This window comes from Anser brachyrhynchus (assembly GCF_964034855.1).
Source record: "Anser brachyrhynchus genome assembly, chromosome: 4".
Classification (NCBI taxonomy): domain Eukaryota; kingdom Metazoa; phylum Chordata; class Aves; order Anseriformes; family Anatidae; genus Anser; species Anser brachyrhynchus.
This window is the reverse complement of record NC_137698.1, coordinates 48,785,327-48,797,696: the sequence shown is the minus strand read 5'-3', so window position 1 is coordinate 48,797,696 and position 12,370 is coordinate 48,785,327. Positions and strand designations below refer to the sequence as shown.

The following is a 12,370-nucleotide window of genomic DNA, read 5'->3' as shown; positions in this document are numbered from 1 at the left end:
GGTTATAGAGATTGTCAGTGCTACCTATGACAGATTAGCAGAAAAGTTTCATACAAACGTAGATAGCTCTCCTAGGGAAAAAGATGGAGGAAAGATAGAAGTAGTCTGTCACAGAAGACCAACGCATTCCGAATCTCACGGAGGAGAGCTCCACCATCTCCATACCAGGGACAGCAGGAAGAGTCAAAGATACAAAATCTTGTAATTTTTCTCCCCACCCCCACTGAATCCTGCACACATTTGGTCTGCTTACAAAGTCTTGGAAGAAACAGTGGTAATTGCAGTCATGTATTCAATAAAACCTCACTGGAGGTTCAAAAGTGTCCCTTAATTCCAGGTATACTGCAGCGGGCTGTGTCTATTCTAGGTCCACGAACTATGAAAACCTGCTGCAGTTCCCCTTTAGCTACATTACTTAGCTTTGCTCCTTTACTTCTCAATCTAAGCTGTGGCAAAAAAAAAAAAAAGCAAATTACCATTGGAAAAGATTCAACAAGTATACCCAAATTTGATCAAGGAAACTTTGTTTCCTTTTCAGTCACATTTCATCTATTATCTTTTGAGAAGGGAGAGCACAGAAATAAAAATTTCATCTTTTTGAAAAGGGCTGCACGTTTCTCAGTTACTTAGTTGAAGAGAAACAAACAAAAGAGAAGATGTACCTCAGGAAAGGAATTAAACTTAACCAGTATTCTAAACACTGACACTTGAGTTCAACCAGTTATTCTTGGCCTTAGTGTTTTTCAAGCATACCTGCATTACTAGATTCCTTCTTACTTTTACATCTGCATTGTGATAGCTCCAAAAGTCAGTATAAACAGCTTCTAAAAACAGGGATATGGAGCGACTGCCTCTTACCTGCTCCCTGATGACTTTTTTGTAGTGAGTCACAATGTTGTCATGCTGTTCCAATGTCTTCTTAACCTCCTCCTCTTTTTTATCTTCTTCACTGGACTTGTAAATAGCTTTACTTATGACACCTGTTGACAAGAGTTTGTCAAGTAAAGCCCAGTTCATTTATCTTTTTTGTCCTCATAACCATCTCACAGCCTCACCCAGTTTAACTAAATTGATAGTATGAGAAATAGAATATGCACTTGAGAGAAAACAAAATGGTTACACAGTCTTAAAAAATAGGAAAAGGCAGTGTTTTTTTTATAGGAAGGTTTGCATGCTTACTGCTCGACAGTTTCAGAATAGGAAATGGGTGTTTTGAGTCCTTTCCATCAGCAAACGTGCTTCACTTGCATTATGCTCCGTTACAACTATTTGCCTAAGTGGCTGCACAAGTAAGAGATTTAGGACTATGAAGGCAACATGTAGATGAAGCCTTATTAAGAATGGAGTCCCCGTTATTTTCTAACAAGCCAGGAAATTCATTATACATAATTTGTCTTAACAAATCTGCAAAGTGCTGGCTTGTGTACTCCTGTGAGTCGAGCTTCCATCACCGCCCGTTTCAGTCTGTGTGAACACAGACAAATACACTCCTTTGCCACAGCGTGGCAACTCACAGCACATAGTAAGAATTGTTTTACTTAACAATACAAGTAAGTTTAATTACTAGAAGTCCTGATTACGGATGTGTACTGGGAATAATTTTACAAAATATTTGAACTGCAAACTTGGATTTATGATAGCTTAGAGCAATCCATGTCCTGTGCTTCTTAGGATGCTATATTTTCATATAATCACACTACTTTTAATAGGACATTCAGCATGTTTGGTAATTCAGTCATCAGCTCATCACAAGAAAACCCTGAAATTAAAATACATCTTACCTTCCAATTCCTTTACAAGCTTGGTAAATTCATGATCAAACATCATGTGGTCTGGGCTAGAAAAACTAGGCTGTGGTTTCTGAGCAGCTCTGGAATAAAGTTCATGTTTGCTAATGAAGCCAAGCTTCTCAATAAAGTTCTCCCTGCCAATCCTCTTCTCAATCAGCTGTTTCAGTTTCTCTCTAAAAAAAGAAGAGAAAAATCAACCACAGTGCAACACTTAAAGAAAAAAACATTCTTAGCTCATAGAATCACTCAGATTGGAAAAGACCTGTAAGATCCCCTAGTCCAACCTTTATTAACCTAGTATTCAAATTCACCACTATACCATGCTACTAAGTTCTAAAACTATACATTTTTTGAAGACCTCCAGGGACGGTGACTCAACCACTTCCCTGGACGACCTATTCTAATGGCACACAACCATTTCAGTAAAGACATTTCTCCTAATACCCAACATAAACCTCCCCTGGCGCAACTTGAGGCCATTTCCCCTCGTCTTAGTGAGGTTTTTGTTTTCCCAGTTACAATTTTGATTATCTGCCTCAAGTCTTATCTGCATTACATGCTTAACATTCAACACCCAGGATTTTTCAGTGCGACACTGGCATTTGTTCACAGCCTAGGAACACGCAGGTTAGGACCTATGCAAAATAATGATCTGTTTTGCCTAGCTAAAAGTGGGGTCCAGTTATTTTGCATCCTGTAAGAAACATGCACAGAAAATATTCAATCAAGTATTTAAGAGACTCTTAAACTACTATCTGCCATTCAGACCTTTCCCTACAGTCTTATTTGTACATCATACTTACTTCCTGTAATTTTCAAGAGAATTATCGTTGTAGTAGATGGAAATGCCGAGCAGAAGTGCACACAGGCCTTGCACAAGCTGTTCCTCTTCTCCAAGGTTTTCAGCTATCTGCCCTGTGAGCTAGAGCTCTTGTTAAGGACTTTTGAGATACTAAATAAGCACAAAACATACCACATACTTCTCTGTTCCAAATGCGCTGTTTCAGTCTAAGTTTCCTCTTAAAATTTGCGCATCTAAAACCAAGCTTAATTAGGACACCAACAAGCTATCTTACAATTCAAAGGACTCGGGAAACCAGTAGTTCTGCTTAATCTAAGAGATTTACTTGTTCGCAAACAAATCTTTAGCTTAAATGACAGTTTAGCCTAGAGTACTGTAGTCAGATCTTTTTCTCAAGATTAAGCATAGAAATAAGCTTCAATACAAGTTAGAAACATGCCCCCCTACTTCTGGAGAAGAGCCTAATTCATAATAAATACTTCAATGGGCTTGGTAAAATGAAAAAAAAAAATCACACAATACTTAATTGGCAGAATCCCTCCCACAGATGGCATAGCTTTCTGCTGTGCCTGAAGTTACATGCACATCTTACAGGCAGGTCAGCATACACAGAGCTCTGGCAGTAAAAGGCTGCTTCCAGCTCCTGCCCTGATATATTTCCTTGTACAGCATGCAGTATCCCTGCTAACTGATCTAGATTAGCATTTGATTTTAACATGGACAGTCCAAGTAACTACTAGGCAAGTCATTCTAATCTGCTAACAAGTCAAGGATACAAAAGGTATATTGGCTGGATTGTGAAGGAAGTGTGTGACAGCAATTGAGCAGTTGCTTAGCCAAGTACAAAGCAACATCAGCAGTCCAACCCTGGTCTGTACTTTGCTGCCCTGGAAAAATAACACTTCCCCATTACTATCTTTGCACAATTTAAGGCTAAAATATCAAAAAAAACCCTGTACTGATTCAAAACTCATCTTTCAATGCATTTTAAAACAAAAAGTCACATCTTTCAAAATACCCATTCATTAGTTATACTGAACACAGCTCTAGTGCTTTGGTGAAACAAGTATTAAACCACTCATATTTAGCTGCTTTCAGAGCAAAAAAACAAGCAACACAGACGTGAAATATGACTCAAGGCAAATTAGCATCAATATCAACTCATAACAAATTAGTTTTGCACTTAATTAATACTAGGGTAACATAAAGGAACATACACACAACCCCTGCAAAGAAGGAACAAGGTGTAAATTAAGGCAGGTAAGGATTCCCTGTAAGAGATGCATCACTACAACCACTTCTATTTGCTGCTGCCTAAAAACTGCCATGTGTTCTTAACATAATATTGAAGTACCTTTCTATTCAGACAAAGGTATATGTACATTAAGCCAGGAAGGGGAAAGCTCACTATCGTGATTGAGGGATTTATTTTTTAACTGGAAAAAAAAAAATGTTTTCATCCACAAATAAACTGTCTTATCAGTTCTCTCCCCCTTGTCTTTGTTGCAGATAAATATGGACACAGCAGCATTAAGGCAGGCGTGCATCCCTTCACAGATGGTCAGCGTTCACGAGACAGCCAGGCAAAATGTTCCCTGCATAGAAAACAACTTCACACGAGCACCTCATAAATTTGGTAAAGTAACTGGAAGATTAAGTCAGAGTCTCAAAGACAAGACGAAGCATATGAGACCTGCTTGGATGCCTTCAAAAGGGAGGCAAGAAAATACATTGATGGGAGTGGTCACAGGGATCAAAACAGCAGCAAGAAGATAAAAGTATTAGTCAATGACAAAGAAGAGTCCATGCCTGAGAATTATCTGTGCTTGAGACAGTGGACTTCAGTCCTTGCCTCTGGTAATCCCTACGCTTTAGGGCTAAAGACAGGGTTTTTTTTAAGCATTAAAGCACAACAAAAACAAGCTTCCTAAGCTCTTTAAATAAGCCTTTTCGCCACCAAAACAGCCAGCGAGCATCACTCTGGCAAGAAGCTTCTTCTGCGGCAGGCTCCCAGCTACCATCTGCCGCTGTGGACTGCAAGACAGACAGCAATGGAGCCTACCAACTCCACTGGGACAAAATACCATGCCCTGAAGGGATTGCCTTCAAGCACAATTGAGGTACTGTGATCTCTTTTAAGATACCGTCATCACTAAAATGAAACGAATCTCTAAGGGGAAAAAGAAAACACAAAATTATAGATAAATAGACTGTGGCAGCCAACCATAATACTGCTTACATGGGAAAAGGGAGTGTTTGGCCCTTTGGCCCTCATCCTCACCTTGACTTCCAGAGACCCACGTGAACAATGTCAGAACAGCAGAGAATACAACCATCAGCACCAACTGCACATTACCACTTGTTTTATTGCCAGAGTAAGTACTACATATGCTGTTAGGAGTCACTGTTCAGCTTCTCTGTTACCCCGTTGTTTTGTTGCATTAACACACAGATTATCTTCCTTGCTGCTAACCTCCTACCTGAAACCCATGACTGGTTTCCACTGACCTGCATCTCCCTGCAGGCTGCCTAGTCCCAGTAAACTTTTCTGTTTTTTGCTCTTCCTGTCCTCAGGACCAGCCCACTGAGTTTTCCCCACCTGCACTGGGGGTCTCCCCTCCCACCACATACTTCAAAATTAGTTCATAACCTCCATGATCTAGAACACTTCTATATCTCTGCTCATGAGATGACACAACAGTCTTCTAACAACACGTTTCAACAAATATTCCCTCACTAGCCCTTATTACCCACTAGGTAAGAACTGTATTCACACTCCAATCCTCTGGTAAATCATGAATTTAAACAAAATATGACATCTCTTGCATTTTTCAAGTTCTTATAGAAAAAAACTACCATGCCACACTGGTGCAGTGGATTGCACTAGTACTGCCTTGTCAGACACCTTAGCTGATGAACCTGTTGACCACATAGGCCCTTCTTGCTAGACCAAAACTGCTGCGCAGGTGATTTACTTCCTCACTGCCTCACAGAACTATGGGGCCACTTAGGTGGCAAGGGGCCTCTGGATGTTACCTGTTCTGTACACTGCCTTACCACGAGAAAGCTGTAAAAACATCAGTTCTTCCTAAAACCCTTCCAGATTAGATGCATTAACATCCTCATGACACAGGCAACTGCCTAACAGCCTACCACAGAAATACCTACAGAGGAACATACCCTAATACTCCCACCTGCAATTACCCGATGGACAGGCAGACTGCTCGTTTTTCCCCACTGAGTGTTCCTCACACTTCAGACTGGTTCAAAACTGCCAGCAATCCATTTCCCCAGACCTTCTGCGCTTGAGAATAACTGCTTTAAATGGTTGTCCTACAGGACATTTGCAGACTTCTAAACTGACACTTCCACCAGTCTTCTATTAAAACCTTGTCAGCAGCACAAGGCTGCCTGTGCTCATGCAGGTTGGCATTTCCAGCACACATATCCCCTGGAAGCAGCTGCACACCACATGTACTCAAGCATTGAATCCTAGATTGAAGATTAAAATGTTTGGCCTAATCATTCCCACACGGGCCAGAAGAGCCTAATACACACCTAATTAACTAATACACACACATTTTCTAGCCATGCCATAAGAATCACTACTTTAACAGGTTACAGTCCTCCATGGCAGCTGTCCTACAATTCATGGCTGGTAACAATCCAACCCCACCCCTCTGCACAACTACAAATACAGCTAATTCAGCACACAATTCCACAGCAGCAATATTTCAAGAACTGTTTCTGCTTCAGCTGACAACTACTTCAGCAGTGCTTTAAGTAACACAGCCTGAAAGTCAGGCAACTCACTTCAGGGGTCATTCACTAGTAATAAGTAATTGAATGCTAGTAATTTGAATGCTATTCAAATCACTGGCTCCATGGTTAAAACTCAAAGCTTTTGCTGTTAAGTGTAACAGGGTGGCTGAAAGGCAGGTTAAACACCATCTTTCTTTTAGCAGCCAGAAAACGAGCAGCATGTTCCCACTTCACATGGCACCAGCTGTTTGCTACAGGCCTGTCTGAGGAAACAGCATTTCTAACAGTTTAATTTTTCTTAAAAGCAAAGTGCGCCTGTTAGGTGTACAAACAGTGAATCAGTACACCCCATTGGAAAGAAAGCACCCGTGTTACCCAAGATCTTGACCCCATAGTTTTGTGGAGCACCCCCAGAGAATCCCCTGGAGACACAGAAAGAGGTGGTTATGCTAGGAAAAAACCCAAACCCAACTGCAACACAAAGCTGTGAGTGGAAACACATCAAAGAGCAGTTAAAGAAAACCTCCCCAGCAAAACCCAAGACAAAAGGAAAAGGCCTGCTATTGGCAAGAAAATGCCGAAGCTGTGCCAAAAAATACATACCCGTCTGTCGATCTTATCACCCTGCAAGTTACACACACGTTACTTGAGAACGTTTAAGATGAACACATTTCAGAAACTGTCCCCCAAAGTTTCAATCCCCTGCATCATTTAAGGCTACATAGCCACAGGCAGTTATATTGTCTCAAATTCATCTTAAACAAAAATGCAGGGAAAAGGATAAAAAGGAGTTCTGCTTATGATCAGGGAAAGCAAATTAAAGAAGTCCCATCAATTAATTCAAAACTCCAGCATTTTGCCATTATTCTTAACTGCAGGAACGCCTAATCACTGCCCAGAGCTAACCATCTCTTTATCATTACCACCATTTGGGGAGAAAGGACGTGTAACAGAAGTTAATGTCACAAGGAAGTGTGGTCTGGAAGGTAAAGTTAAACCACCTGTTTCCAAAGCCAGGTATTAAAATACTGTACAACTTCAGAACAAGTTTTTGGCTTCCATCAGCAAAACCAACAGCCACCAATAGACGACAGCCTGTTCTTCTAAAGATGTTTCAGGTTTGCAGTTACAGGCTAAATGCCAACCAGGCACTTCTGCAGCAACAGCAAGATGTGCCTGGGGATCCTGCCTGTTTGCTTTGTCTTTTAAACCAAGTTTAAGTTCCATGTGCTTTAAAGCCCCCTGCCTACTGACAGCAAGCAAGATAAATGCTTGATGAACAATAAGATTTGCTGCTCCCCCCTCCCTTCAGCATAGGGTGCTTTAAGTAAATCTTAAAAAACAGGAGGGGAGAGAATCCTTGTCCTTAGGCTAACACTAATGTCTTCCTGTGATGCACCTGCTCAAGAACATTTTTCCTGTACACCTGGATTTTTATCCCATTGATGGGCCAATCAGTGCCATACCTGTGAGAGGATGTTGGTGCACTGCTGCAGCAGCGACACTGGTGGGTTGCCAATGCTTGTTGCCAGCTGAACTCTCAGGAGCTGTTCTTTCAGAGTCGCATTTTCCTGTAACGCGTGGGCCAGGGCCACGGCAGCACACCAGTTAGAAAGAGAGTCCGTTGAAAAGAGGCCCCCACAGAGCAGCTGACCAGCTGATACGGAGTTACCTGTAGCTACCAAAAGGGGCCAGAGGTACAAATGAGATTACAACACACCACAGAAGCAGCAAGATAATTAAGGCATAACTGTACAGTAAATGCACAAAAAATTAAAGGCCATCTATTTCAAGTCTTAGAGAAACCCTAAACCAAATCATTGTGGTTGGATCTGGCACCCAATAACAGGTAAATAGTTTTGCAGAAGATAACACTTGATGCAGTGAACTATTATTCCACTGGTTCACAACTCAGTGCAGACATTGTCGTCTTGCGTACCGTCAATAGTAGATGGCAAAAGCGTCGAAACAATTTCTCCTTGTCCTTTTTGGTTTTTGTATAGAAAGCACTGGAAACAGTACAGAACAGCACATCGGAGCACAAAAGGCTGCCTTTCGTTTACCATGGACATCAGAAGTACTACAATTGCAGGCCTATTTGGTAATAAAAAGAAAAGCTATTAGGACAAAGTTGTGCATGAAGACAACTGTAAAGAAAACACCCCAAATGGTTTATCAATTACCCACCTATTTTCCTACCCTCTAAATCCTTGTGTAGACTACCCTCTGGCTGACAGCAGCAGCTCCTTCTGACCTAGGAACTTGCCAACTATTGCTCATTCACTTTGTAAGTACCACCAAGTAACATTAAATAAAATGACTTCTAAGCCTCATCTCTGTGGAAACACAACTGACACCTTCATGCTATACCTATTATGCCCAATGTGAACTTGAAGCTGTTTGTATCAGAATTTCAAGTTCTGAACTGAAAAATCCTTTGGATTTGACTGTCGTTGTCTATACCAATATACCTGACATAATTGAACACTTGCCTTGGTGGATTAGAAGGTGCATTTACAGAGGCAAAGTAGTCTTGATTCATCTGGCATCCTCGAATGACCTCTGACACAGTATTAATGGTCTACAAAGAAGGCAGACAAAAAATGAAACAGTTAAATATGAGCAATAAAAAAAAAACAACAAAAGAAATAGACACACATGGGAAGAATGTGAATCAGTTCAGCCTCTTTGGGATATCCTGAAATCCAAGAGAAAAAAAATAAGCAAATTCAAGTATTTTCTGGCTGCAGATTATAATGCAAAAGACTATCTTAAATGTGAGTTCTCCATACAGGAAGCCAACATCTGAGATAAATGCCTAACAAGTACTGTAACCAGTTGCTGCAGAGACAAACTGCAGTTATCCCTGTAGATTCCTGTTTTCACCCATTCATTTTCACCCACTCCAATATCTATTTGCTCCCTCTTACTTCTGTCAGGATATCAGCAGGAACTCCAGTTGCCATCAGGATTGTGCAGAGCTGCTGTAACAACCCACAGTGAAACATGGCCTTCTGACAACTGCTGGTAGCACCTGGAGGATTTGTGGGAGACACGAGTACCCGAACAAGCTAGAAGGGAAAAAAAAAGTCCATATGTAAAGAGAGTCCCAGACTTTCCAAAAGGCAGAACATGATTTACCCATGAAAAACAATTGCTCCTAAAAATGGACATAAAAGACAACAATTGAACAGCATGTCCATCTCATTACTAAGTATGGTCAATTGACGCTGAGTTTAGTGTAACCCTCCGAAATTCTCAAGTACACAGGTTCCAACTAATTTGTGAACAATCACACTAATTGATTATTCGGCTCACAATTTGTCAGAGCTACATTTTGGGAAACAAGAAACTAGCTTCATAAATCTCAAGTTTCTACATGAAGTGTTCCGTAACAGGAAAATGTGTTTTTCTGGAGGGGTGAGCAAAAGGCCATGTGCCCTACAATCAATAATTATGAATCTATTGAACAGCACTGTAAATGCACCATAACTACGCATGAATTCATACAGGAGGATTCTTTATAAAAACACCCCTAGTCATATATTTAACTCCAATCACTGTTACATCTTAAGTTACATGAAATAAAGTTACTTGATGCGCCACCCATTACGAGTTCAGTATTTAGAAATAGTATGTGCACTGAAAGAAGTATCTCTCATTAATACTGGCACACTAATACTGTGAGCTAAAGAAAGCACAGATTTCTCAGCTGTCACATGTTGCACACATTCCTCACTGCAAGCAAAGCTGAAGAAGCCTTGATATTGGTACTAGCAGTCAGAAGAAGTGTTTTACCTGCAGCATTAGATGAAGATTAGTTACTTTCTGTGCAGACCAACCGCAATTGTCATCCCCGACTTCAAACCAAGGCTTCATGCGCTGAATGTATGAACCTTCTTTAAAGAAATTCTGATTGGAATTATTATTCTTCAGTAAGTTTTGTAAAAGGATGAGACAGTCTTCCACTACTATTCCTAGTGGAACAAAAAAAAAAAGATTAATCAAAGGTGAGACAGAAGTTACTAGTTTCTTCACATACTCAGCAGATTCTAGGAGGCACAGAACACACAATTCTGAACTCTTTGTTCTTAACACCGTGAAATTTTGATCAAGAACTGTGAACCTCATGCATGAAAAAATAATCAAAGATCAAGTGAAATACATCACTGTTGATCCAGCATATTTCAAATGAAAACATAATTATGGTTCTTCCACAAGTCTGAAGCAGAAACAGTATTTTTGAAGAATACATGGTTCATAATGATAAGTTAATTGGGTAGTAATGGGAAGGACTTGAAATAAAGCCTCACGAACACTTGGTGTCTTGAAATATATGTACTTCAAGTTAAAATAGAGACAGTAGTGTAGCTTAAGTACTACAATGAAGTTCCTCTTAAACTGCACCTAAATTGTAACTGATTACACATGCTTGCAATCACTAGCTACAATTTTGACTCATTTCAGAGTTTCATTTTTTTCTTTTAATGAAAAATAAAATGACAGAAGAGAGAAGCAATTCTTAGCAACATCCCTTAAAACAAACCAATATAAACTGCGCTCCTTGGAGTTGAAGCAAACGGGTTTCTTGTTTGTGGGTGTTTTTAGGTTTTGCTTTTGTTGTTTTTTGGTTTTTTTTTTTTTTACTTACAGACTATATGTGCTGAAAACAAACTACAGGTGCTAATCGACTATGTACTCTGAGAGAAAGTCCTTGGACAACTTTGTCCAGAGGACAACACAAATAAAGGTAGCCTGCTCCTGGTACTGCTGGGCTGCCTTCTGGACTTCATAGAAAGGATAAATATTTAGTCCTTACACTTGTTAAAAAACACAGACTGTGACAGACTTGAGAATGGGATAACTAAGAGACCAGCTGTCACATTCCCCCCTTCCCATTCCCACTGCCGAGCCACAGCTGGTAATCCAGCCCTCAGCAGGGCCACAGGCAGGAGGAACACACATGTAAGAAGGAGAAAAGCAACAATTCTTGGCCCACAGGAGTTTACATACCAAGTCCCCTAAAATTATTAGCTGCCTAAAAATAGCAGCTTTAAATTAAAGGATTGCTTAATCCTTCCACGCCAACATACCTGGAATAGTTCTGCTGGGAGAGCAGCAGTATGTTAACTGCTCCTGCAGCTTGCAGGAAGGTCATCTTTTTACTCAACTAGATCCTGCAGCAAGCTGCAGCCCGTGGTAAACTCAAGTTGCCAAGAGAAACAAAGAAAGTACCTAAGCGCTGCATTATTTCTGCTCATTCTTTTTCTTATCCTTCCCTCCCCCAGGTAAATGATTTGCCTAGGAGCTGACCAGGAAACTGAAGTCACCAGCAATGCTGAAGATACACTGCAAGTTGTTACTTCCAAGCATCCAAGGATTTTGCAGGAGGAATGCCGACGCTCAACTTAGTAAGTGACAAAAGAGGACACTGCCCAAGTACATGCACTCACAAATGTAAACCAAACATGAACAAACACTTAGGCACACATGCCCATAGAAATTAGCTGTTATTTTACCTCAAGTATCTCAAAACTAGATTTCAAAATATGCTGAAAACCTGCCTACTTGCTCCTGTTTCTGCTTAATTTGTTACAACCCAGGTATGTGTTTTGATCCTTCGAACCATTTAACAAGCTCCAATTGCACACTCATGTCAACCTTTAAACAGTCACCCATTAACTTGAGTAAAAACAGAAGGAACAACTACGAAAAGAGCCTTAGACACTTCTGTACCTCCATCACTGTTCCCTTCTTCTGTTATGATATCCAGAAGTCTCTCAAAGGCATTTTCAAAGGCAACAATCTTCTGTATGGCTGCATTACTTTTTGTCAGTTGCTGTAACAGCAAGACTCCCTTGGCAGATAGAGGGAAGAAGTGATTAAACTTAGTTTTACTGAAGAACATCACTTGTTACAAGTCACAGCTCTCAGAAGAATGCTAAAAGAGCAGCATAAGCCCTGGCCAGGATCATAGAACAGAATTGCACATCCCCTGCATTTTGGCACAGGTAAC

General features: G+C 40.5%; 1 protein-coding gene and 1 long non-coding RNA gene across 7 annotated transcripts in view; one reads left to right on the top strand and one right to left on the bottom strand.

The window, feature by feature from the left end:
- The window catches only part of LOC308194932, an 82,983-nt gene extending 76,032 nt beyond the window's left edge, over positions 1-6,951 (top strand). Inside the window, exon 8 of the long non-coding RNA XR_013951075.1 lies at positions 4,102-6,951. This is a non-coding gene — a long non-coding RNA (uncharacterized lncRNA). The remainder of the gene's footprint in view (positions 1-4,101) is intronic.
- Positions 1-12,370, bottom strand: part of USO1 (USO1 vesicle transport factor) — a 33,507-nt gene that overhangs the window by 7,562 nt on the left and 13,575 nt on the right. For 2 of the 6 annotated variants that reach the window (XM_080591457.1, XM_080591459.1), the window contains 11 exons: positions 12,091-12,211; positions 10,153-10,331; positions 9,285-9,425; positions 8,847-8,935; positions 8,294-8,448; positions 7,821-8,032; positions 6,958-6,978; positions 3,369-3,479; positions 2,594-2,712; positions 1,782-1,963; positions 859-980 (listed from right to left, as the gene is read on the bottom strand). In XM_080591457.1, coding sequence (XP_080447583.1) covers positions 859-980; positions 1,782-1,963; positions 2,594-2,712; positions 3,369-3,479; positions 6,958-6,978; positions 7,821-8,032; positions 8,294-8,448; positions 8,847-8,935; positions 9,285-9,425; positions 10,153-10,331; positions 12,091-12,211 — 1,452 coding nt within the window. The remainder of the gene's footprint in view (positions 1-858; positions 981-1,781; positions 1,964-2,593; positions 2,713-3,368; positions 3,480-6,957; positions 6,979-7,820; positions 8,033-8,293; positions 8,449-8,846; positions 8,936-9,284; positions 9,426-10,152; positions 10,332-12,090; positions 12,212-12,370) is intronic. The other 4 variants (XM_080591460.1, XM_080591462.1, XM_080591458.1 and 1 more) reach the window with 3 other exon arrangements.